Genomic DNA, 24,357 nt, shown 5'->3' on the forward strand with positions numbered 1-24,357 from the left:
AGAGAGAGAGAGAGAGAGAGAGAGAGAGAGAGAGAGAGAGAGAGAGAGAGAGAGAGTTTTCACTATGTAACCAAACTGGCCTCAAAACCTTGATCTTCCTGCCTCAGTCTGCTGGATACCAGGATCAGAGGTGTGTACCACACTTGGTTAGTGTGGGATTCCTGCTGATAATCTCTGTCAACTTTTGTACTGAGCTGTTTGTTCTTTTCTTACTTATATTCCTTGTGTATCAGGCATTAACATTTTGTAGAAAACTTTGCAAATATTGTCCTCGCTTTGCTCAGGGCATGTTTCATGTCTCAGAACATCTAAGAGGCTACGTGTCAGACTTGACAGGCTTCTCTTTCCATGTCATGGTCTAGCTCAAAGGGCCCGTTCCTTTACCAAGATCATTTAAAAATTAAGTAGCCTTTGTTTTCCTTTAATGCATTTTGTATGGAATTAATTTTGCTTTAATTTGGGGATAGGAATGAGTTTTTTTTTCCATGTGGCCAGTTATCATCCCCGGGCCATGTCTCTAGGGGAATATGTGATCCCCCAACTCCATTCCTCTCTGAGTGGCTCATTTCTGGATTCTCTCTTCTCTTTCACAGATCTGCCACTGTCCCCCATGTCATGACCTCCTCTTGAATCTCTGCAACTTTAAAGTGTTCTGAAAAGCTAGTCCCCATACACATACAATCGTATTTAAATATGTATTATCTGTGTTAGAGATTTATTTTATTTTCTTAGTTCCTTCACTTCACATGGATATCTTCATATGGAGATGTTCTGACCTCATTTACCTCTCTCTCTCTCTCTCTCTCTCTCTCTCTCTCTCTCTCTGTCTCGTGTGTGTGTGCTAGTGTGTGTGTGCACCATAGTGCACTTGAGAAAGTCAGAGGACAGCTTGCCTCCTTCTACCATGTAGGCCCATGGGCTCAAACTCAGGTCAAACCCATCTATCTCCCAATCCCATCTACCCACAAGGGTAGCTTGGACCTACCCTACTCTGCTTTCCTTGGACATGTCCTCAACGAAGAACCAGCCCTTTAGATTCTGCAATGATTGCTGTGTATGTTTGTCAGACAGACCCTGAAAGGCCTCAAACAACCCAGGGTAGTTATGGGTGAGGGGCTTCTAGCAGGTGGGAGGTTTCTTTCGAGGAAGGTGGCAGCCTTTTGGATCCTGCTCATGACAATGGTTGCCACAGCCTTGTGAAGATAACTGAAAACCACCCATCTGGAAACACCGAGAGGGTAGATTTTATAGGATGTGAATTCTGTGGCAAAACCAAACACAGGCCATGTATGCTAGTCACTGGCAGATGGGTTCTCAGAGCTCAGAAACTACAGTTCGGACCTTCCCCATCAGGGCCAACGCAGATGCCCAAACCTTCAGGCTCCTGGAGAAAGTCACTGCTAGGTGCAGTCCCCACCCCGACTCAGCGTGAGCAGGCTGTCGTGTGTGGAGACCACAGCTGATCCTTTTGGGAGGCTCCGACTTCACCTTCCCTCAGGTCTGTGGCACCCTGCAGCTCGAGTCTTCTCAGGAGGCACTCGGGGATGGCACAGCTTGGTCAAACACTACATATTTACTTACATCTCCACCGGGAAGCTTGTCGGGGCTGCCAGTGTCTCCACTTAACTGCCTTATGACCCTAATTGAATGTGTCCTGGCCGTGTGCTGGGCACTTAGGCCGCTCTGTCACCAGACAGAGCCCGCCCGCGGCTTTCTCTTTAAAGTCTTTAAGGTCGGCAAGGAGCCCCAGGGCCACCATGAGCTAGAACTCAGGCTCCCAGATGTCAATGAAAGATCATTTGAGGCAGGCTTGCCATTGCCTGGTGTTTAGCTGACCCACCCTGAGGCTCTGCCTGCCATTCGCCTCAGAGGTAGGGTTGTCACTTGGAGAGAATCTAACTTTGCCTCATCTTCAGTGTGAGGGGAAAGGTTCTCTTAGTGGTCTCTAGAGATTGGGACTAGTGGCTCCTACAACCACCAGCCCCTGAACCAAGGGTACTGTGGGATGAGTAGGATACATGTGGAGCCAGTGGCCCTTGCCCTAGAGCTGGCCCAGAAGTCTGGCCTCAGACTCACTCTATTTCCCAGTCATCTTTGGGGACACTGGAAGTCAGGGACAAGCGTATCTACTAGTTATGTGACATGCGATTGCTCTCCTGAAAGGGCTTTGGCTGTACTTTCAGGGATGGAAAAGACAGCAGGTGCCTATTCCAGAAGGCTTCAGCGGGAGCCTGTTCCCAGTACTTCCTCTGTCCCATGTTGAGCAGGTCCTGAGTTGGAGCTGTTGAGGATGGACTCTCTGTTTCCTTTTCACCTCAAGTTCAAAGCCAAATGACTTCTCGACAGCTTGATGCTTCGGGCTGAGTTTAAGGGGGGAGGTCTGTAACTCTCCAAAGGGAAACTTAGGCCCTGCACAATAGTGCAAGGCAAGGTTGGAGCCACGCTTCTTGCCGGTCATTCTGCCATGTTTGTTTTGAATGTGATGGTGATACAGTCATGGAAGAGTGAGGGGGGGATATGGGTTTGCCAGGCAGGGATCCCATTCTGTCCTAACCAGTTGTGACATCATAGGACATCCTGTGCTAGCCTGGTTTGCTGACCGTGTGCGCTTTGGGGATGCCAGGATTTGAGCCTGCAGGCCTCTCTTAGGTCAGGTTAACAAGGCCTACTGTCGGGTTCTGGTTCCAGGATCAGCCATTAAAAACAACCTGAGCTCAGAAGAGTCACCTCTCAGGTCCCATGTCCAGCATCCACTCTTCAATGCTTCATGATAAAGTACAAGCCTTTCCCTGTTTTGCTGCTCAGGGCTGAGGTGGGCTGGTCCCTGTGGTAGATCTTCTGGTGTGACCAGAGATGGGTAAGGAGCCTGTGGGAACTCCTGTCAGCGCAATATGCATACGGCATTGGATGTCGTGTATAGACCAGGGGCAGCTGACATGTCTCACTCAGGTGGGGAGAGCCCTAGAATGAGTTATTGTCATATTTGTTGATGGAAATTTGTGAGGTGTAGAAACAGCTTCTGCCTGTGATTTCTCTGTGGAAACCCTATTTCTGTGAAGTAGGTATCTTCAAACTTCTCCCCACCCCCACACCCCACTGTTTGTTTGTTTTTTCTTTGAGACAGGGTCTTTCCATGTAGTCCTAGCTGTGCTAGAACTCCCTTTGTAGACCAGGCTGGCCTTTAACTCACAGAGATTCTCCTGCCTCTGCCTCCTGAGTGCTGGGATTAAAGGCGTGCACTACCAGACCCCGCTAGGACCTTTTATTTGGATGGCCAGCCCCGGTCTGGAGACTACCTGCCTGCCACAATGGAGCAAGGTTATGGGGAAACTGAGGTGGTTCCTGCTTGCTGGGGAAGGCCAGCAGGCCAGGGTGGAGAATGGGGAAATGGGATTTGCAGGGAGCCATGCCAGTCTGAAGTCAGTCTGGAAAAATGTCTGTTCACAGCTGTATGATTCAATGCGTCCCTTGAGGCTCACATCCCTTCTGAGTGCACAGAGTGGGAACAATGGCTTCTCGCAGGGCTTAAGGGGTTTGAGCCTTGCAAAGTTCAGCACGCAAGTTGTAAATTCAAGCCAACACCTTGCTTTGTACTTCCTAATCCAGTGCATGATGGATGGAGCTTGCCAATGGCCTTGCTCAAGGAAAATAAGGTCGTTGTGTTTCTTAGTCTTGTGTGAGACTGGCACCCCTTTTCATGTTGAGAAGGTAGGGCTGCTCACTGGATTGAGGAGTCTGTCTGGGGTGGTGTCCCTGCTTGAGGTTCTAACTCAAGTCCAATACATCACGAGTCCTTGAACTTAGCTGGGCCCTCAGAACTATCTTCTTTGACTAGAAACAAAGGCTGTCTATGGGCCAAGTCAAGAGTATTTGGTTGACTGGTACAGTCAGCGATGTTGTACACGAGCGTCCTTTGGTTTTGTTCTTTAAATTAACATTAATCTTAATCTAATGCAAAAGGCTACTCCCTTCTTGCCTACAGGACACCTCCTCTAACACTGGACTGCAGTCCTCCAGGCAGTGATGGGTCAGAGAGTGGCTGCTACCTTGTCAAATGGGATCTGGTCCTCAGAGTTCCCACCCAAGAGTCCCTTCAGTTTCATTTTGTTCCTCTGACCCTGAGGCTCTATGCTAGTGGCTGTTTGCCCTGCTGTTATTTTTCTCACAGTTTGCATGGGTATATAAAACCCACGGCCCTTGGCTCCAACTAACCCTGAGGCAAAGTCAACATGATTTCTATTACCCAGCCCAACCTGGTCTGCAGAGTGTGGGAGGTTTGTCAGTCTTTCTAGGGTCAGGCTTCAAGACCGTCTGCTTCGGAGAGTGTGGCCAGCTGCAGATCTGGGGTTCTCAGAACTCTATCTTACGATCACAGATCAGACGCCCTCCGTCTGATTCTTTCCGTCAAAGACACTTCCATGGTGACAGGACTCACGTTTTCATTGCCTTCGCTGTAAGCTGGTGGTGTGCTGTGCACAAGGCTCTCAGTAAATGTTTGCCCAATCAGATTATACTGAGAGACTGTTTGGCCTCTGCATATTGCTAGGTGTGATGGAAATGATTTCCAGGAACATGCGATTGCTCTGCGCCATCATTTCCCAGAATCCTAGTCCTGGCACAATTCTGTTTTGCGTTTTGATCACAGGACCCGTTAACCTGAAATTCCTATTGTGTTAGAGGCTCAGGCTTCTGCCAGCTTCTCCCAGGGTTTAATGGCTTAGGGTCTTATCCTTAGAGGGACAGAATTGTGCTTGGGTAGACAGCACTGTTGACCACTCACCGTGTGTACCTAGTATACACAGAGATGGTGGAGAAAAGCAACTCTGACTGCTGGAGGGCAAGACTTGGAATCAAGTCTAGTGTATCTGATTTTAAGGAGAAAATACTGAAATTAAGAAACTGCACAGCGGTCCCTTATCAAGAGATTGCCCTAGTATGAACTGTAGAGCTGAAGTGGACAGATCCTCACGGCTTAACTTGACGGGCCTTTTGTTCAGTGCTGGCCATGTTCAAGGCAACTTCTGCCCTTGCCTGCTGGAAGCTGCTCCTGGTTCATTGTCTCCCCTTGGAGAGCCATTAAGTCTGTCAGCCACAGTTTTACCTTGAAAAAATGACCAAGTAGTTTGTTTTTTTTTTTTCTTAAGAAAGGAAGATGCTCACAGTTAATTGAGAAAAACAGGGCATGGAGCAGTAGGTGTTATATGGTCCTCTTTGTGTGACAAAGCCTTGTGTGCACACACACACACGTGTGTAAACTTACAAGGGAATGTAACGCTGGGCTCTGGTTTGTTTCCACTGCTTTCTTTTCTCTTGGCCCTACTTTCCCTAATTCTTTCAATGGCTGTGCCTACTGCCAAGAATTACAAAAGTGAGAACACATATGTAAATGCCCAGACCACACGGGTGGCCATTGCTGAGTTCCCACAGCTAGGGATTGTCTCTGTTGGTCCGCATGTGATGCTGCCACCAGACTCAGATGGAGGTGAGATGGAGCCACTGATAGAGAAATGGTTTCCATTTCTGGAGTGTCTCAGCAGCTTCCTGGGACGGATAAGCCATGTGGGGTCCAGACTGAAACCGGATATTAGCTGCGTGGGTGCAGGCCCCAGACTTCATTTCATCTTCTCGAATCATCGCTGCACTGTCTGTGATTATTAGTTTTTCTGACGTGTGACTTGTAGCAGCACTGATAAGGTATCCTTTTCATAAACCCGCAGGCATTGCTTTCCTACCAGCAAGTATCTCTTATCTCCTTGGAACCAATATTTTTGGAATACTTGCACACAAAATGGGAAGGTAAGATTAAATGAAAGCATTCGTTCTATTGTTTTGACAATAATGTGGTTCTTTGAAGAAATTCAGTGTTTCTGTCTTCGCTATTACAAGTAACTGCTGTGATTTTCATTGAAGATGTGTCTTGGGGAAAACACCGTAAGTGTTCATTTATTGATGTGTTTTTCTTTCGATAGGTGGCTTTGTGCTCTTCTGGGGATGATAATTGTTGGAATCAGCATTTTATGTGTGAGTGAAAGACTGCATTTGTCAGGCAGTCGGGGGCTGGGAGCACATGGCACTGAAACTCTGGTCTCGGGTGAGACTCGCTAGGCAATATTTTATGACAGTTTCTTTGCTAATATTTGGTTTTATTATGCTCTTCATTTTTACACTTTTCATTTTATAACTTGAACTTTTAAAACATTTCTGGAAAGATTCCAGTGGGTATATTATGTAATTTTAGGTCAGATGTTATTTAAACTGTTTTATTATGCAGTTTACCAACTTATTTTTCTATTATTGTTTTTATTCTTTTGTAGTTTTTTTTTTCCTTAAGGCCTCATATGTAGCCCAGGCTGGCCTAGAACTGACGACAGTCTTCTTTGCCTCATTCTTGCAAATGCTGGGTTTACAGTCATGAACCACCATGTCTTGAATACTTTATGGCAGCTACTCTGAACAATAGCAAGATTACTCCTGAATAGACGTATCTTAGTGGCCAGTATCTCCGCAAATATGGCTGTCTTCCCTGATAAAGCTGAGGCCCTTCTGAGGAGCCATGTACTTAAGGTTTCACAGCAGTCAGAATTTACATTTCAGGCTTTGACATTTAGTTATTGATTGATCGCACTGGAGATTGATCCCAGTGTGTCAAGCATGGTAGGCAAGTGCTTTACCACTGAGCCACACCCTCACTGTAGGCTTTGGATTTAAAGATAGGGATGACAACCCCTTCCTCTCTCTGTTCTCATTCCTATGTAAAAGGTACTTTTTGTAGAAGATGATTTATTAGCGTCAATATCTTTTATTTTAGCACATTAACTTCCTCTTACAGATTCCTTTTGCGAAAAATATCTATGGACTCATCGCTCCCAACTTTGGAGTTGGTTTTGCAATTGGTAAGTCACATGGGCCTTGTGCCTCAACTTGGAACTGTCTTCTCTCTAGCCGAGATTCTCTTCTTGAAGAGTGAACAGACTGTCGTTAGGTTCAGAAGCTCAGATTTCCAGAAGCTGATGTGGAGGCTGCCATGGGGTCAGCTCAGGAACAACCCCTAGTCCAGATGCATGGAGATTCCTGTTGAGAATCAGGTGGTGTTGGCAGAAGCAAACTGATGCTTCACTGCTGTGGGCTGGCAAACGCGTGCCTCCTGATCTAGTTAGAATCTGAGAGCAGACCTTCCCAGGTGCTTTGCTTCTGAGGCTCGGTAAAGAAAATGCAGGCTAAGGAGGAGCCATGCTGTGCACTGCAGGGATTTTCAGAGGCAAAGGAGAATAAAACATTAGGGTGCGTCTGGACTAATGGTCTGCTTTTGTTTCTCATTTATAAATACTGATTACCATGATAAAGGTAAAGACCAAATCTGTTACACGGTAGCATCAGGAATTTAGTCCTTGAGTCAGGAAAGGCAGAAAGAATGACTGGGTGTCTCCTGACCCTCTAAAGGAGATTGGGTGGCCCTGGCATCTTATGTCTCCCCATGGACCTACACACCAGTCCTGTTGCAATTCCTTCAACTCTTTGCTTAATATCCACCTCTAAGGTTTTGCTCCACTCTTTCTCTGTAGCAGGCTGCACACACCAGATGATCAGCAAACAGTAAACAAAGCAAGGCCATTGCTCCCATCCACCTACCGCTGTGGGCCAGCCCCTAGGCAGTGCTCACAGGCACCGGTTCACCACAGTCAGCACCCCATGCAGACAAGGGAATAGATGCTCAGAGGCTAGGAATAACCATGCTCATTCATTCAACTAGGATTTGCCCCAGAACTTGAACTCAGGTGCTCTTTCTGATACTTGTCCCTTTGCTAGTCAAGAGGCCCAGCTTGCCACACTGGTGTTCGTTGTTGGTTGTAGCCAACTCTTCAGGTTTTAGTTTTCTGAGCAGGAAGAGATGCCTTCTCAGCCTCCACTGAGTTCTAGTACACAGGCACTTTACAGTTTGGGAATTTGTGTGGTCTAAGGCCTGATGTTGGAGGCGAGCTGGAAAGAGGTTGGCTGATAGATGTATGTGTTCTAACTGGCAAGGGAAAAGTGATTGAGAAAATAGTGGGTCAGGAAGGCATAACCTAGTAGGCCAAGTTCCAGTGGCCTGTAAAAACATATACTATACCTGGAGAATAGTGATAGGTGAGTTGCCAGAGGATTGCGTCCCTTCCCTTTACCCAAAAGATAATAAGGTGAGGTCGGACTGCCTACAAACGGTGGCCTAATAAAGACTCAGAGTCTGGAATTCCACTCCTCTCTCTGAACCCTTCTGCTTGCTATCCACAATGAAAGTTTGCTGTCAGGAGTCTGGCACAGATGAAGAAGTAGCAATGACAGAAGGAAAGAGCTGGCAATGGTCCCTAGCGTTCAGCTTGTATCTGGTTTATACCACTTTTCCATACGCCGTTCTTGCCTATCCACAGGGATGGTGGATTCCTCCATGATGCCTATCATGGGCTACCTGGTGGACCTGCGGCACGTGTCTGTCTATGGAAGCGTGTATGCCATTGCGGATGTGGCCTTCTGTATGGGCTATGCTATCGGTAAGGGTATGCTGGCTTTCAAGATACCTTTTACCTCAATGCAGGACAGATAAAACCTCCTAGACATGAAGAAATCTTTACATTTTTCTGGCAGTAAGACCTTTGGAGAAAGTCTAATTTTCTGTTTCCCCAAAGGTCCTTCTGCTGGTGGTGCCATTGCGAAGGCAATTGGCTTCCCTTGGCTCATGACGATTATCGGGATAATTGACATTGTTTTTGCTCCACTCTGCTTTTTTCTTCGAAGTCCACCTGCTAAAGAAGAAAAAATGGTAAGAAAGCTATTTGTTTGTTTGTTTGGTGATAATTTTGGTATGGCTATCTGGATAGTTTCTGCAGAGTTCAATTCTAAGCTACATTTCTGCTCCTTTCCCATAGAAGGCCCCAAGCGGAAGCAGTGAGAATTCCTTTTCAGTCACTAACACAGTAACTTCTTTCATTCATATTATTTTCAGTTATTGCTTTTAAGCTTCATGTTCATGAATTGGAAGAGTAAGATTAATTTTTATATTGAGATTAACATTGTTTAGTTCTCTCCAATTAAATATAATTCAATCTCATTGGTTATGGTTCTTGAGAATCCTCCTGCTTCCTAGGGTGTGGTTCCAGTTGCTTTTCTTCCATCCTTAGAGCATTTAGCGATAGTTGGAATCTTGGTCCAGCATAAGAGTCTGAAAATGTCCTTAGTCTTTGTGAAAGATGGTCATATTTACACCCTGGGGCACACATGTGAGCGCAAGGAACTATTTAGTTTTATCTTTGTGGCTAGAATCAAGACTTCTTTTTTGAACAAGTTCAAATTATTGACTCTAAATCTGAAGTGGGAGGTGCGTAAGGCTCGTGCCCTTTCTAAGGTGTTTACCTCTCATCGTCTGTCCTGGCGGGGGGGGGGGGGCAGACTACAGTATCAGATGCTGGCATTGTTCAGCTGAAAGGAGACTGTGTGGACGGATGAAGGAGAAGCCCACAGGAAGTGCTAGTGTTGTGCTCAGGGACAGATCTAAGGCTTCTTTGTCATGTTCTTTTGGAGTGGATCAGACGAGATTTCTGTAGGTTTCCTTTCTCCAATATTGTCGATTGAATCTGGGACTTTGTGTGCGTAAGGCCAAGCACTCTGCTTTTGTGTTTCGTTTCTAGCCCTCTTTCTACGTTTGAAAAATGTTTCATCTTGAGATAGGGGCTCAATAAGTTGCCCAGGCTGGCCTTGAGTTTACTCTGTAGGAGACAAGACAGGCCAGGAAGTTAGGATCCTACCTGCCTCAGTCCAGGAGCAGCTGGCATGACAGCCTGTGCCACTAAGCCCAGCACAGAAGAGCTTTCTGACAAGAACAGGTCTTAGTATTTTATCATTTCTTGACTGACTCTTGATGGTTTCCTCCAAAAGCAAATTTAAAGACAGAACCAAATTAGATTGTGTAACCTATGTTTGTCTGAAGCATTTCACATTTACTTATCCATTTACTGTAGCTTAAAAATACATTGATCTCTAGCCGCTGACTTTGTGCCCGGAACTATACAGGCTTTGACTAGAGACTAGTTTCTCATGGATGGCTCCTATGTAGCATGAATTCTAATTGTTCTTAATAAAAATCCAGAGTCAGATAATAGGGGGTGAAAGAGGAAGGATCAGAGAAGCAGAGCAGCCAGCCGCTAGAGAAACCTTTTACCTCTCCCGAATCCTCAGACTGAAGGGGCGAGCCTGTCTCTTCTCATCCTCAGACTGCATGCTCAGACTACATCTGATCTCCTTTCTCCTCCCAGCCATATCACTTCCCATCTCAGCCTTTCTGGTGCTGGGATTAAAGGTGTGAGCCACCACTGCCTGTTTCTCTTTTAAACTGGATCAATCTTGTGTAGCCCAGTGTGGCTTTGAACTCACAGAGATCCATCTGCCTCTGTCTCCTGAGTCCTGGGATTAAAGGTGTGTGCCATTGCTGCCTGGCCTCTAGTGGCTTGGTTCTGTACTCTGATCTTCAGGCAAGCTTTATTTGTTAAAACACAAGATGCTCCACACTCGTAGGGAAGGAGGGGGTGATGTGGAGATCCTTGGGTGGAAGCGTGGCTCCTTCACTGACTTCTTGCCTCTGCCCTGGTTGTGTGCATCACGGTGGCACCTCTGTTTGCTGACCTGAGCCCATTTCCCTCAGAGTGGATAGAAGACTCCCCACACAGCACTGGAAACCTGTCTTTCTGTGGCCACATTATCAATAATTTGATTAAGGCTGAATGACGGTTACTCCCAAACCTTTTTGACTAAAGAAATTGAATTATCAGTAAATGTTTCTGTCACCCGGGAGACAGTGAAGACTCTTAGGGATGGTGAAGGGCTGACAAGGACCTGGGGGCAGCTGCACTGGCTCCCCACAGTCTTCTCCTTTGCACTGGGAAAGGATAACACCTCACAGAAGTGTTGTTAGACGAGAGTCTCAGCAGTGACTGTCCCCAGGGTCACCATGCGCCATTCCTGCTGCACTGAAAGCAGTGTTCTACTATGCTCACCCGGTAGCACCCAAACATCTTTGCTCTTCAAGGCAAGAGCTTCCTTTCGCTACCCAGATTCTGCTGGGTGGGCGACCAGCACCAAGACAGCAGACGTTAGTGGCTGTTGTGTTATCTATCTGTGGCTTCCTGCATGCGCTAGGAGAGGAAATGAAGCATGGTAGGAGGTGAGAAGCATTTGTCTAGCCAGTCTCCATAGTGTTTTGAAAAATGGTGGTAGAAAGTCAGTTTTTTCTTCACTTAAACCAGTGCTTTAGTTCATTTAAAAAAATACTGAAGGAAGTGGAGGAGACAATTTTGAAAGGCAAAGCGGTAAGAATAACAGGTTTCAGGGGCACTTCACTATAAAATGTCAAAATTCTTAACCAGTGCCCACTGAAATAAATCATTAAGTCTTACGATGTGCATTTCTCTATAACTAATGCCCGTAATTGGAGGAATGCCATTTGACTGACGGTGGTAACATCTGAGATGGTGCCCAGCAGGTGATGTGTTGTTGATTGTGCGTGGGTGGAAGCCAGCAGCCTCTAATGATAAGGGGGAGTGTGGCAGGGCGTGTGCCATGAAGGGGAATAGATCACACTCACTCGAGAAACCTCAGCACACACAAGTGCTGAGGTACAAGATCAAGAGCCACCAAGTGTCAGAGACACAGGGGCCATGAGGCATTCCACCCCAAGCAAAATATTCTTTCCTTAAGTACTTTCTGCAGGCACTCACCCTGCAGTTGTGTGAGATCCACCTATGCAATTGTGTTTTATAGGCCTATAAGTCACAGCAGGCTGTGAATTGGTTGTGAGCACCACAGCTTTTCTTCCATTCATTTTTTTAAATGAATGTTTAAATGACTGTTGCTCAGTCTCTGTAAAATGTAAGGCATATCAACACTGCCATTTGAGGAGCACATCCGTAATAAGACAATGACACAGGACCCTGGCTTCTCAAAATACCCAGGGAGATTAGCTGAGTTCTGAGATGGGTTTTGGTTTTCAAGTTTAAAGAATTATTTTTAAAGGGTAGGATGCATGCCTTTTAGTCTTATTAAGTTTCTGCTGCTAAGGCAGGAAAGGAAGTGGTCTATGAATAGCAGACACCTTTAAGTGTATAAGGTGTGTAAGGTCCTTCTAGCTCAGACCCCAGTTCAGTGCTGAGGAGACAGTTCAATAGATAAAACTGCTTGCCACAAGAGGATCCCAGTTCATATCCCCAGCACCTATGTAAATGTCAGGCAGATGTGGTGGCCCACCTGTAACCTCAGTGAGGAAGTCAGAGCAGAGGATCCCTGGAGCAACCTGGCTGGCTACACTAGCCAAACTGGCAAGCTCTGGGTTCAAATGAGAGACCCTTCCTCATTACATGAAGTGAAGCATGAAGATACCTGATGTCAACTTCTGGTCTTTACAAGTGCATGCACACACACACGTACCCCACACATGTGAAAGTCTGCACACATATGCATGCACAGCACTCCATTACACATAAAATACACTTAAAAAGGATTCCTGTCCATGGGCTAGATGAGGATATACATGGGGTGTACATTATCATCTACTTGTAGACACCTGTCCCTTTTCTGGGCACTTACACGGTGTACATAGTGAATTGCTTTTTTTTTTCTAGTTAAGAAAAATAGAATGACTCTACTGGAATGCTCTCAAGTCTGAGATTGGAGTGCCCACCTTCTAAGGGCATTTACTGATTCACCAGCCCAGCACTGAATTTTTGTTACTTTTCTACTTCATTTGCTCTGTTTTTCCCCCCAGCTTTGCTCTGTGTACAGTGGTGGGAGTTAGGTATATGGCAGAAGCTTGGATATATCTAGGCTTTGCCATGCCTTTGGTGCCAACCCCTCCTCTCTCCACTTCTGCCCCCCTGTGGTATGTGGAGTGCTAGCCTAAATCCCCTGCCAGCTTCATGGGCCACTGGGCACTTGTCCCTCATGTACCTGTGTTACTTGCTCAGTGCTGTGTGCTTTTTTTTTTCATGGCATACTATTTGGCATATTTAACCATTATAATTTTTTTAAAAAGTAAAACTACTGCCCACTTAAGATTTTGGGAGAAGACATGAAGCTAGGTTGTAGATGCCATGAAACAATATTCATGAAAAAAAGCTGCCCGAAATACACAGGCTATCAGCTGTATTGAAAAGTTCTGATCACCGTATCTTCATGATAGAAATAATCAGTCGGAATGAACTCTGCAGTACATTGGTATGTATGTGTTGGTGCCCATGAAGTGTGCATGTTCAAAGTAATCCATGCATATAGAGGCCCAAGGACAACTTTGGGTGTTGTTCCTCAGGATCTGTGTCTACCTTGGCTTTTGAGTTTTCTGCTGACCTAGAACTCACCAAATCTTGTTGGCTGTTTTACTTCTCTAGTGCAGGGATAACAAGTGTATACCATCACACTGGAGTTTTTAAAATGTGGGTTTTAGAGATTGAACTCAGGTCCTCATGCTTGTGAGGCAAACACTTCTTTACTATTAAGATATCTCCCTAATCCCAGGGCAGCTTTTAAAGACAGGATCCTGGCTGGTCTAGAACTCTGTGTAGATCAGGCTGGCCTCAAACTCAAGAGATCCATCTGCCTTGTTTCCTGAGCGCTGAGATCAAAGGTATGTGCTACCACGCCCAGCAACTCCCAGAACAGTTTTTGTTGAGTATATATTCTGTGTTCCAGTCCTGGAGTTCTCAAGATTACCTGTAGAAGTGAATGGTGAGTGCAGAGATGACGGTGGTCGTGAATAGGGCAGTGCTGGTCACTCTCTCTGATGTAGCTTTGCTGCCTGTGGACCAGATTAAGATCAAGGCTCGTGCCTGGTGCTCCTGGCTTTGGTGGTGCTTTCCAACTGCTGTCTCCATTGCCTCCTAAGACCTCCTTGGCCATGGTGATTTAGTGCTTTACCTACTACCCTCCATAACCTATGATTTGCCCATTCAAGCCTGTCTTCTGCAAACCTTCCCGTGTTTCAGGATTCACTTAAGTTCCCATCTCTCTGAAGAACTTTTGCTAAGCATTAGGCTCCAGTGAGTCCTCCATCTGTGACCCTGGGGAACCTGTCCATACCTCTGGAGTTGTCACTGGTATAGGAATAGGACCTTCAGGGTAAGGTTAGAAATACAGTAGGTGCCCTAGAAATCCATGTCAGCTGATGACTGCTATAGTCTTAGACCATGTATTGAAACCAAGGCAGTGCTCTGGAGGTTGTTGATAGCACAGTCACTGTGAAGGTAGGAACCTGGGATTTCACTTAGCCTCTCCACTTTGCCCCCAGACCATCTCCACAGTGACCTCTGGGCACACAATCTGGGGGAGATTACCTTTAGCTACCAAAGGCTAAACCTTTGTGTAACACAGAGAGAATGGTTCAAACATGCAATGTCTGTTACCTCAACTAATCAAATCATTTAAGCACAACTATCAATTCACTCAGCAAGCAGCATAATTGGAAGGGGAGCCGAGTTTGAAGCTGGCGGCTTAAGATGACAGCCCGACTAGGGTCACATAAGTCCTTATCTTTGTGTCACACATCTGACCACTTGAGAATCTCTAGGAAAATGATAAAAGGGTTAAGCACTGAGTGGCGTCTTATCACATCTGCACGACAAGAGCGGGGATAACGAACAGACACCAAGATAGACTGCCACAGGCAGGCTCAGAACATTTGAATCCACTCAGATTTGCAGACTGCACACACCCCTTGGGGGAATGGTTCCCATAAAGGTGGGAGACTGCTAAGACATACCTGACTCATTTGGTTTGTGCTGGAATTGGTCTTGGAGCTGCCTGGCCTCTTGCTCTGCACCATTATGCCACACTGTTGCTGTCTGCACCCAAAAGTTCTCATCTGTAGACTTGGCAAATGTGAAGCCAAAGTGTCTAAAAAACAACTATCTGTACTAATTGTACATTTTAAAAACCATCCCCTAGTTATACTACACATTTGCATTGTGTTGGATACCATAAAGTTGAATTAAAATGTACATGGAGATAGTCTATGCAAACACACTGTTCTACATAAAGGACTTGACCAGCTGTAGTGGCTGGGAGGTGAATATCCGTTGGTGAAGTTCTTTAAGCCTGTGTGCCTACTTTCTCAACTTCTCACCTATGCTTATTGTGAAGCTAAGGCTTTCGTCTGCTTGTAGTCATGTTCCTGAAAGGATGTCAGGCTTGGCCCACGGTGGGACGCCAGTACTTCTTGCTGAGGGTGCTTTGGAAAGAAAGTATCATTTTTTGTAGATATTTTTTCCCTTTTGCAGTTATGGACAAAGGACTTTTACATATATATTTGTGCTAAAAAAAAGGCAGCTAGGATGTGGAGAGAGATGGTCTGAGCATCATATTTGTGAACAAAGCCCTGGGATGTTTGACCTGGGAAACTAAAGGGCCATGGCAAAATGTAGTCTTAACAAATTGTAAGACAATCTGTGTAAGTGGTTACCATCAGAACAAGAGCCATAGTTGAGTAAGAGTGCATTTCAGTTCCAATTCCCTCTATTTCTTACAAGAGTTCCCTTCAAACATCTTCATGAAGTTCCCTGAGGTGGCAGTCTCCAGCTCCCAACCCTTACAAGACTCAGTTTAACTTTTATTGAACCTAATCCACCCATCCTTTGTTTCACAAAACTCAACTTCCACCTACAACAGGTACAATGAACACATCCCAGAGACTACTTCTTGCCTATTACCTAAAACTTTTCACTAAGTGGAGAATTTGAGATTTGAAGGTCAAGAAACGGCAATTGCTTTCAAAATAGTAACAATTAACAGCAGTGGGTTAAAACCATCATATCTTTACAAAGCGAGAAGTTCATGTACTTGCATTTTGCTTTCAGGCTATCCTCATGGACCACAATTGCCCCATTAAAACAAAAATGTACACTCAGAATAATGTCCAGTCGTATCCCATCGGCGAGGATGAAGAATCTGAAAGTGACTGAGACCCTCTACGTTGGCAAGTGCCTAACTGTATATCAGTGTCTCCAGTGAAATGACTCGTGCAGAGCTGTCTTCATCACATCATCCATTCCTGGCCAAGAGTAAAACAACCAAAGGTGATACTTTCTTTTCCATGGTTATGACCGACTGCCAACAGCCTTATAAAGAAAAAGCAGCTTTTCTAGGGGTTTGTATAAATAGTGTTGAAAACTTTATTTTATGTATTTGGTTTTATTAAATATTATACAATATATTTTGACGAAATAGGTATATTGTAAATGTATAAATATTTGAATCCAAATCAAATATAATTTTTTAACTTACATTCATGAACACTTGGACAAAAAAATCTTGTATTTTTTCTGAATACTGGTAATGAGTGTTTAAAGCACACATTATCTGAGACTCTCCAACAAGAAACTAGAGGTCTGAGAAACAATCATGCAAAACAGTGTCGTTATGTGGCAGCACTGAATGCGTTGCTATTTAACGTGTAATTGGTATCGATGTCTTTGAGTTAAAGGCTAGTCATTTCAAGCACAGAGGACAAGAAATTGTGTCAGCCATCTTTCAGACGTATTCATAAACCTTTGCTGGCATTGGTTTTCTGTTATCACCACCTACCTGGAAATGGATGGTTGTAAATTCTGTTTTCTGTGTCATGTCATTGGCAACAATCATTAAAGCCATCAAGGGGTAAAAGTAAATGTTCTGAAAGTAGAGAAAAGAACTCAAATGTTGCCTTCTTTGAAAGATATAGACTTAATAGTCTTCCTGGGTGAAAATAAAGTATGTATTTGTACACTGGCAAGGTTAAGCATGGTATGATTTACCAAACCTAGTTCCTGTTTTGGGAAAGGAAACAAAGGCTATCGAGCTGCTATGTGAACAATCAGACTATCACATCTTCATCTACTTGTAGGTCATCCAAGTGTTTTTCTAGAAGTTTCTTAATTTTGAGTTGCTTTTATTTTTTAGACTCCTAAAAGTTGTTCCTATCAATGTAGAAATGAATTCCAAACAAGGATGAAGGGATGAAATTGTTCATGTCTAACATCAGTATGTTAAGAAAGATACTAGGGTGATCAGGGCCCTTTCCCTTTCTGGAGCAGAAAACCCATCTAAAAATGTGTATGTGTTACTGTGTCATCTTGTGTGTGGAGTAGAATAGTTTTTCTAAGCATGCCAACACTGATGTACCTTTTCGGTGTGCCAGCATTAGTGAACCTTATCTGTAGCACTTTGTATGAGATTACAGCCTCCCAAAATAGAAACAGTGTGGAATATGTCTCAAATAGTACATGTCAACTCTGCAGTTGTTAAAAAAAATGTTAATCTAAATCGTGTTTGTGTGACCCTGGACATTAAGAGAACTTTAGGACAACAGCCCCTCAACCTTATTGGCTATTACACATCTGTTAGGAAAGTGGCTAATACTTCTTTTGCTTTATGAATCTTTCTGTGAGACCTTGGTGATTTGAAGTCATGTGTTTGAGGGAAACAGGTTCCTACAAGGTCTGCAGCTCTGAAAGATGGCTGGAGAGGAACTCTCACGTGACTGAAATCAAAAGGTGGCACTTGCGCTTCGTCAGGACAGCTTTAGACGTACTGTGCTTAGAGAGGCCTGTAGTTCTCCTTGCCCACAGTACCACATGCGATAATTGATGCTGGTGTTGTTTCTGTTCTGAGGGGTCATCAAGGATGACTAGCAAAGGCATGCCAGTTACTCCACTCCACAGGGAAAAGACAAAATAAAACATTCAGAACGTTTTAGAGAGCAAAAGATAACTTGTTTCCAAGGGGAAGGTAAACACATTTATATGACTAATCTCCTGGGTACACAAGACTGAAAATAGGGTGTTTAAAAATACTGTGCATGTTCCAGAAAAAGAACTTATAACTCTGAACATTTTCACAAAGTAGAGGTTGCTTTTGTTTGTACTTGGTAATTCAGACTCACAAATCTTAGTGAGGTAGCAATGGATAAGAAAATTCTTCTGACTGCTAAGTGTATCTCTCTGTCCTAGTTGCACTTTAGCTAGGTTACTTAATAAATCTTCTCCAACACTGTGCAGTGCCTGCCTGTATTCTTTCATAAGCCATTTATTTCATCAACACTGCTGCTGGAATAAAATACATACACACTGTTTCGGCTGTAGATGTTTAATTAGAAAGCATTCTCTGTATTTGCGGGCACCAGGCACAACTCACTCCAGGCTAGGGTGAACCATCCTCTTTGCCTTTCCACAGTCTGTTTTAAATGAAACATAGGACTTGTTATAGCCTATCAGTGTGGAAGAACAGTGAGCTGTCCAAAAATTGTTCTAATTGCTGTGAACAGATAAATTATCTGATGAGGAGAGCTGTGACATCAAACCATTCAACAGAACAGGATCTGGAAGATCTAGAAATTAGGATCACTTTGAATGGGGTAGACATGGTAGTTTCCAGGATTAGGGTGGCATGCTGTTTTACTCAGACCTTGAGGAACATAAAGGAATCAAAAAAAGGATGAAGGTAATCCCCCTTTCCACCGTTCTTTGCTTTTTTTTTTGGAGGGAGGGGCTAAGGAAAACCATCACCTCAATTTAGAAATTAATGCATCTTTTAAAAATTGAAGTGATTTCAAACTTACTTTAGATAACTTAAAATTTTAAACTCTATTTTCTTACTATTACAATCAAATATATTCAAAATGTTTTAAAATTTTTTTTTAGATAGATTTTACTCTCAAAGTTTTAGGCTGTTCTTTTTCTTAGAATGAGGAAGTATCTACCCAATAAATTCTAGTATTGTTGAATAAACTCTGATACTAAGAAATATAGCACAGCTGGATGTGATGATACATGCCTTTAATCTCAGCACTCCAGAGGCAGAGGCAGGCAGATATCTGTTGAGTTCGAGGCCAGCCTGAAATATACAATGAGTTCCAGGACAGTCAGACCTATAGAGAAAGACTGTCTCAAAAAGCCAACACAATAAATAAAAGAGAAACATACATATTACGATTGCAAAATACTAAGATGTTGTTCATTTTTGTCTAATCCAGTCATTCATCTAAATACCAATGAAGAGAACACACTTTAAATAGTCCAATTTTTCTTTCCTGAGACATGTCTCACTATGCTTATTACCACATACTATAGCATTAGAAAAAAAATCCATACATCTGTTTCAAAAGGTAAGGTAGCAACAGTAAAAGTTTGAATGCTTTTGCAAATTTGTTTAGTAAAAATGGATTGTTAGCTTGTCTGCATGGCCAATTACATCAGGTATAATGCCACAGGGATGAACCAATCACCTTGTTTTCAGATGCCATCAAATGAAGATATTCTTATTTTCCGTGGTAGTCTTTATTATTATTTTAGCTATTGATAACATAGCATGGCAGCAAGATTACATGAGTAATGTAATATAATACAACCTTTTAAACTGAAGCCTTATCCCTTACTATGCTCTAGGGTATTTGGAGTTTCCCCTCCTTCCCTGCTCTAAAGTACAACTGTGATGCCTCTACTGTCTCTCCTAATAGAAAAATATTGCAAGACATTAAAGGTCTATTTTACAAACACCATTAGCAGCACTGTCGAGCTTTCCATGATTGTGGTTCTACAGAGATAAATACTTTGAAGCATGAGTAGATTCTTAGAACTAAAGCTTTGCATTACTTCTATAGCTCTTTCAAAGTCATTGCAGGAGCATGCTTGGGCATCGCTAAAACTTCCATGATTTATCTGTATACATACCAGCCACTTACAGACGCATCACCTTCAGGCAGCAATGGCAAGTTACTGTTTACAAGATGAAACATGGCTATACATCAGGCAGATTGCTTCAAGCATAAGATGTGGAGCAACATTTTAGCTTCTGGGATTTGTTGTGGAAAGCAGGGGTGGGGTGGGGATTACACAGATAGAAAAGTTTGTGTCCTAGTGTTCACTTAATAACAAGAGTTAGCTATTGAATTTAAAGCTAGAGTAACCTTCCACACTCAACAACGCTTTTCTCATGTAAGTAATACCTTTTATGTTCACCGCTTTTTACTGTTCAAAGCACTTTTGCAGTTATGCTCCTGTTTGTCTCACAACAGCCCCGTGAGGTAGAGTAAGTACCTTCGGAGTCAGAGAAGCTGTGTGATCCTCTGTGACCTGCCTATGCTGCAGCGCTCACTCAAGAGCTTGGCCTCAAACTCCTGTTGGAGTTTGAGCTACAGACTGGACCATTCTCTTTACTACATCATACTACAAATTTTCCTGCAGCGAAAGAGCTGTTCCATAGTTTTAAATTAAGTTGGTTTATGTGTTATCATAGTGTTATTGTAAAAGGGAAAAACGCTTTTCTATTCTATAGGTATAACAGGCTCGGACTTTTAAAGATACTTCAATAGGGGTCAAGCTCCCATATTTCTCTCAGTTGTGTGTTATTAGCATCCATTAGATGAACCCAGTACCACAGCAGGCCTTCATTTTTAGAGAACTAGTCCCAAATCCTATGCACACTGTCTATTTTTCTTTTTCTTTACAATGAATGATGATGGTCTGAATTATTAAAGAATTCAGAATGACTGACATTCCTTTAAGGCCACAGACACCAAAGGATTTATGTAGTAAACATATTCTGTATAATTGCCCTCCACAGCATAGTCCTACATTAAAATTTTTTTTTCAAACGAAGCAAGTTATCAATGCAGCCATTTTCTGAACAAGTCCTGTGAAATTTTAAATATCCTTATACATGCTTTATTTCCTATGGGAGAACCAAAGATGAAAAATCATCATGAATGTTCATAACTTCCATTTAAAAGGAAAGCATCAACATTTGAAAGACATTTCAAAATCCTACTGGCAACTGTTCTTCAGTAATAAAATCTCGTTATCCTCTATTCAATGCAACTTCTTAGCTAATTACTATAATTTTACTATACTTCAGCTGCATAAAAGCTTTAAAAAATATCACAGAAGCATAAGAAGCAAGCAATATACGTAAAAAAAAACTAAATCAGCATAACATTTTAAAGCTGCACGGTTTGCTTTCATTTGTATTTGGCAACAACAACAAAACAAAATAAAACAAAACAAATCCTCCCAAACCCCATATAACAAAAACCTCACGCAAGTACGGTTGACAAACCTCAAAACACAGAAAAAAGAAGATTCAATTCTGTTCTCTCAGTGATTACTGCTGTCAATTTAGGCATGCAACAAATTTGCTGTTATAACCGTGATGAATGAGAATGAAAATATTTCAGGAATCTGGACAGGATCTTACTTAACATTAATTCAATAACCAGGAGGAAAGAAAAAAAAAGGACAGTGAGACATCACAATACATAAACACAAAGTTAGCTTACATAATTAGAAAAGGTTAAAAATAAATTAATAAAACCCAATTCCCAGTATAAACCCCAAAACCATTAAGAATAAGCACAATCCAAAACAACCAGTTTGGTGAGCTCGTCATGTTTCTGCTGGAAAACCACCTTTCATTCTTATACAAGCAAGCAACTGTAGAAGCAGGCCAAAGCGCACCACAAGAGAACTGAAACATGGCTGTATCTGTGGCACGCCAGATCCACTTTGTCCCCAACCACTTCAAAGTTTAATTTGTCTGCTACACAGACTCTGATGGGCCAAACAAGTCATCCGAGATGCTGCTGAACGGCTGAGAGTCGATCAGTTGGCTTATTTCACTATCAAGGTCTTCTTCCGCATCGTCTGTGTACTTGTTTACCTTTTTCGAGTGCTGGTCTAAAGACAGGCTCTCTAGGGTCTCAATATCTTCAATGCCTGCCCTGTAGTGGATCATGAGGAGTGTCAGAGCTTGTAGTCTTTCACCCGATTTAACCAAGGCAGCAGAAAGAAGTGATTTTTTCCTTGTATCAGTTGTTTCTTTTTCTTCTCTAACAAGGGAATTATTGTGTTCCAACTCCTGATCAATTTCATTCTGCAGTTTATCCAGCATGAACTCTAGCTTTTGGATCCTTTCTTCTGTTGGCAAGCCTCTATACAGATCACGGCCGATTTCTTTCACTGCAATGAAAACACTGTCATCCAGCCCACCTTCCTTTCTCACCAACTTTATTCCTGCACCGTGCCCTCGTTTGGAAGGGCTGTTTGGACCACACACCTCTGTGTCACTTCCTTCATTGTCTGATGTGTTGGGTGTGTGCTTTGGTGATGGTTCCACAAGATCTGTTCCTGGTTCAGAAACACGAGTTTTAGAGACTTGACGCAAATTTAGTAAACGAGAGCTAGTATTAATAATGTGCCTTGTCAAGCCTGTTGTTTTATGGACTGACTTGTTAGCTTCCATCTCCACACGAGGGGGAAGGCCCATGAGTGGTTCCTGTCCCTCCAACCTGAGGTTTTTCAGGGTTCGGTCTACTCGCCTCTCAGTTGCTCCACAAAGAGGTGTCTCAGCTAGACACTTTTCTTGACACTTTTTATGACAAACATAAGCACAGAACATACACTGGGAAGCAGCTTTTGTCCAGACTTTTTTCTTACAGTAATCGCACCAAGTTGGGTTTTGGAACTGAGTATCCTGGAAACTATGTTTATTTTCTGACAAACTCATCTGTCCCACAAAATGTTCCTCTTTAGGGAATGGTGAAACTTCCTCAATCAAATGGAGTTCTTTTTCTTTCTCTATGTTAGGAACAATGTGGTGGTCTGGTTCTCCTTCCTTCAAATATTTGAAATGAATAGTAATGTCACCAAAACAAAATTTGTCATTGAAGCCCTTTTGCATACTCAGATTGCGCAGTGCAGTTCTAGTGACCATGGCCTTAGGAGCAGGGGCTTCCAGTCTGAACTTTGAAAGGTATTCCATGTTTGATGTAGCCAGGCAACCTAAAGCCACCTCTTCAAGTTTTAAACTAACATGTCCCAAACAGATGAGGCCTCCTAACTTGAAAGGATCCCTGCACCACAGTGCAATGTTCAGGTACCTGTGGCAGGCTTCTATGTCGAACAAACAGGATGCTCTGGTTCTTGACCACTTTCCCACCTTATTACGATAAAGAACCTCTGATGATTCCCACATCTGATGGTCGTCCGAAGTATCCTTAGTAGGACCAGAACTTTCTGAAGTAACATCTTTTACTACTTCTTGCTTTGCTGAAGACAGCTTACCTGTTGCCCCATCTTCTCCATGATCCACGCTCTTCACTTGCTTTTCAGGTTTCTCTGCAGGAGGAGGAGGGAGCAGCACCTTCTCTGGCTTCTCAACAGCATCCGGGTCTGCCTGAGTTGGAGTGTCAGTAGAAGGCAAAGCAATTTTCACTTGTGGTCGTGGTGGCACAGGTGGTTTGAAAGTAGATCCCTGGGGTTTGGACACTGGTGCTGCTTCTGTGGCCTCTGAAGTTTTTAGAGCTGATGGTTTATTTCCTTCTTTAGATGGAAGCTTTTGTGGTGGTGGATGGATTCCTGAAACTAATTTACGATTTAAAACTGGGGATATAGCGCCAAGGGGTTTAATAGAAAGCGTTGTTGGAGTGCGCTTGGGACTGGGACTCAAGGGTTGTGCCTCCTCTTTGAACTCTGTTTGTACTCTGACATCACTTGCCAAGTCTTCAAATTCCGAATCAAGGTCTCTATTTTCAGTATCCACTGGCAACCCAGCAGCTTCTTCTTCATAACCTGGCTGGCAGGCACTTGACAAAAAGTTTTCTTCCAACTGGCCCAAACTGTCTGGCAGCACGGTCCCTTGGTTACTCTGGCCGACAGGTCTTTGATAGTACACCAGGACTCGGTCACCAGCCTGCTTGATAAGCTTCAACACCTGCAGTGTCGATGTGATTTTCACACCTGGTTAAGATTCAAAGGGGAAAACATGCAAATTACTGAAATAAGACTTACCTACATTGTCTTTATTTACCTCATGATTATTTAATAAATTACTGAAATAAGACTTACCTACACTGCCTTTACCTCATGATTATTTAATAAATGGAAGAGCAATAAGGAAACCTCAAAAAATATTTCACTTAAATTTTGAATTAATCAGCACAGGGTGCCTGGAACTACTGTTTCCTGGATGATACAAAAATCTTGAGCAGCTGGTAATTCCTAGCAGCTTCCCATTCCCTCTTGGCTTCAACAATAATATGTCCCAGTTGAATTGCTGAAGTGAGCAGAGGCCTATTTAAACAGGTTTAGTAAGGGGTAAACCACACTTTGAATGATGGAAAGCAGTCATTTTACTGAAGAAAATTCTCAAATAACTCCAGGAATTGTAAGCAAATGATTCAAATTTAGAAACCAATGTCTGAAGTAAATAGAAGAAACAATACTATACTATAAATAACAGATCCTTTTACAGATCCTGTTGATTAGCTGTATACATGACGATCAACCTCTCTAAGAAGGGAAGAGAAGAGGTAAGATGCTT

At 43.3% G+C, this 24,357-nt stretch overlaps 2 protein-coding genes across 2 annotated transcripts in view; one reads left to right on the forward strand and one right to left on the reverse strand.

The window, feature by feature from the left end:
* Slc18a2 (solute carrier family 18 member A2) overlaps positions 1-19,011 on the forward strand; it is a 34,870-nt gene extending 15,859 nt beyond the window's left edge. The window contains exons 11-16 of the mRNA XM_005352557.3: positions 5,718-5,796; positions 5,970-6,021; positions 6,830-6,893; positions 8,406-8,525; positions 8,661-8,794; positions 15,864-19,011. Coding sequence (XP_005352614.1) covers positions 5,718-5,796; positions 5,970-6,021; positions 6,830-6,893; positions 8,406-8,525; positions 8,661-8,794; positions 15,864-15,968 — 554 coding nt within the window. The 3' untranslated portion in view covers positions 15,969-19,011. The remainder of the gene's footprint in view (positions 1-5,717; positions 5,797-5,969; positions 6,022-6,829; positions 6,894-8,405; positions 8,526-8,660; positions 8,795-15,863) is intronic.
* Positions 19,012-21,416: 2,405 nt separating this feature from the next.
* The window catches only part of Pdzd8 (PDZ domain containing 8), a 58,504-nt gene continuing 55,563 nt past the window's right edge, over positions 21,417-24,357 (reverse strand). The window contains exon 5 of the mRNA XM_005352558.3: positions 21,417-23,774. Within this exon, the coding sequence (XP_005352615.1) occupies positions 21,577-23,774 (2,198 nt within the window). The 3' untranslated portion in view covers positions 21,417-21,576. The remainder of the gene's footprint in view (positions 23,775-24,357) is intronic.

The sequence above is a fragment of the Microtus ochrogaster genome, chromosome 8 (genome assembly GCF_000317375.1).
Source record: "Microtus ochrogaster isolate Prairie Vole_2 chromosome 8, MicOch1.0, whole genome shotgun sequence".
Lineage (NCBI taxonomy): Eukaryota > Metazoa > Chordata > Mammalia > Rodentia > Cricetidae > Microtus > Microtus ochrogaster.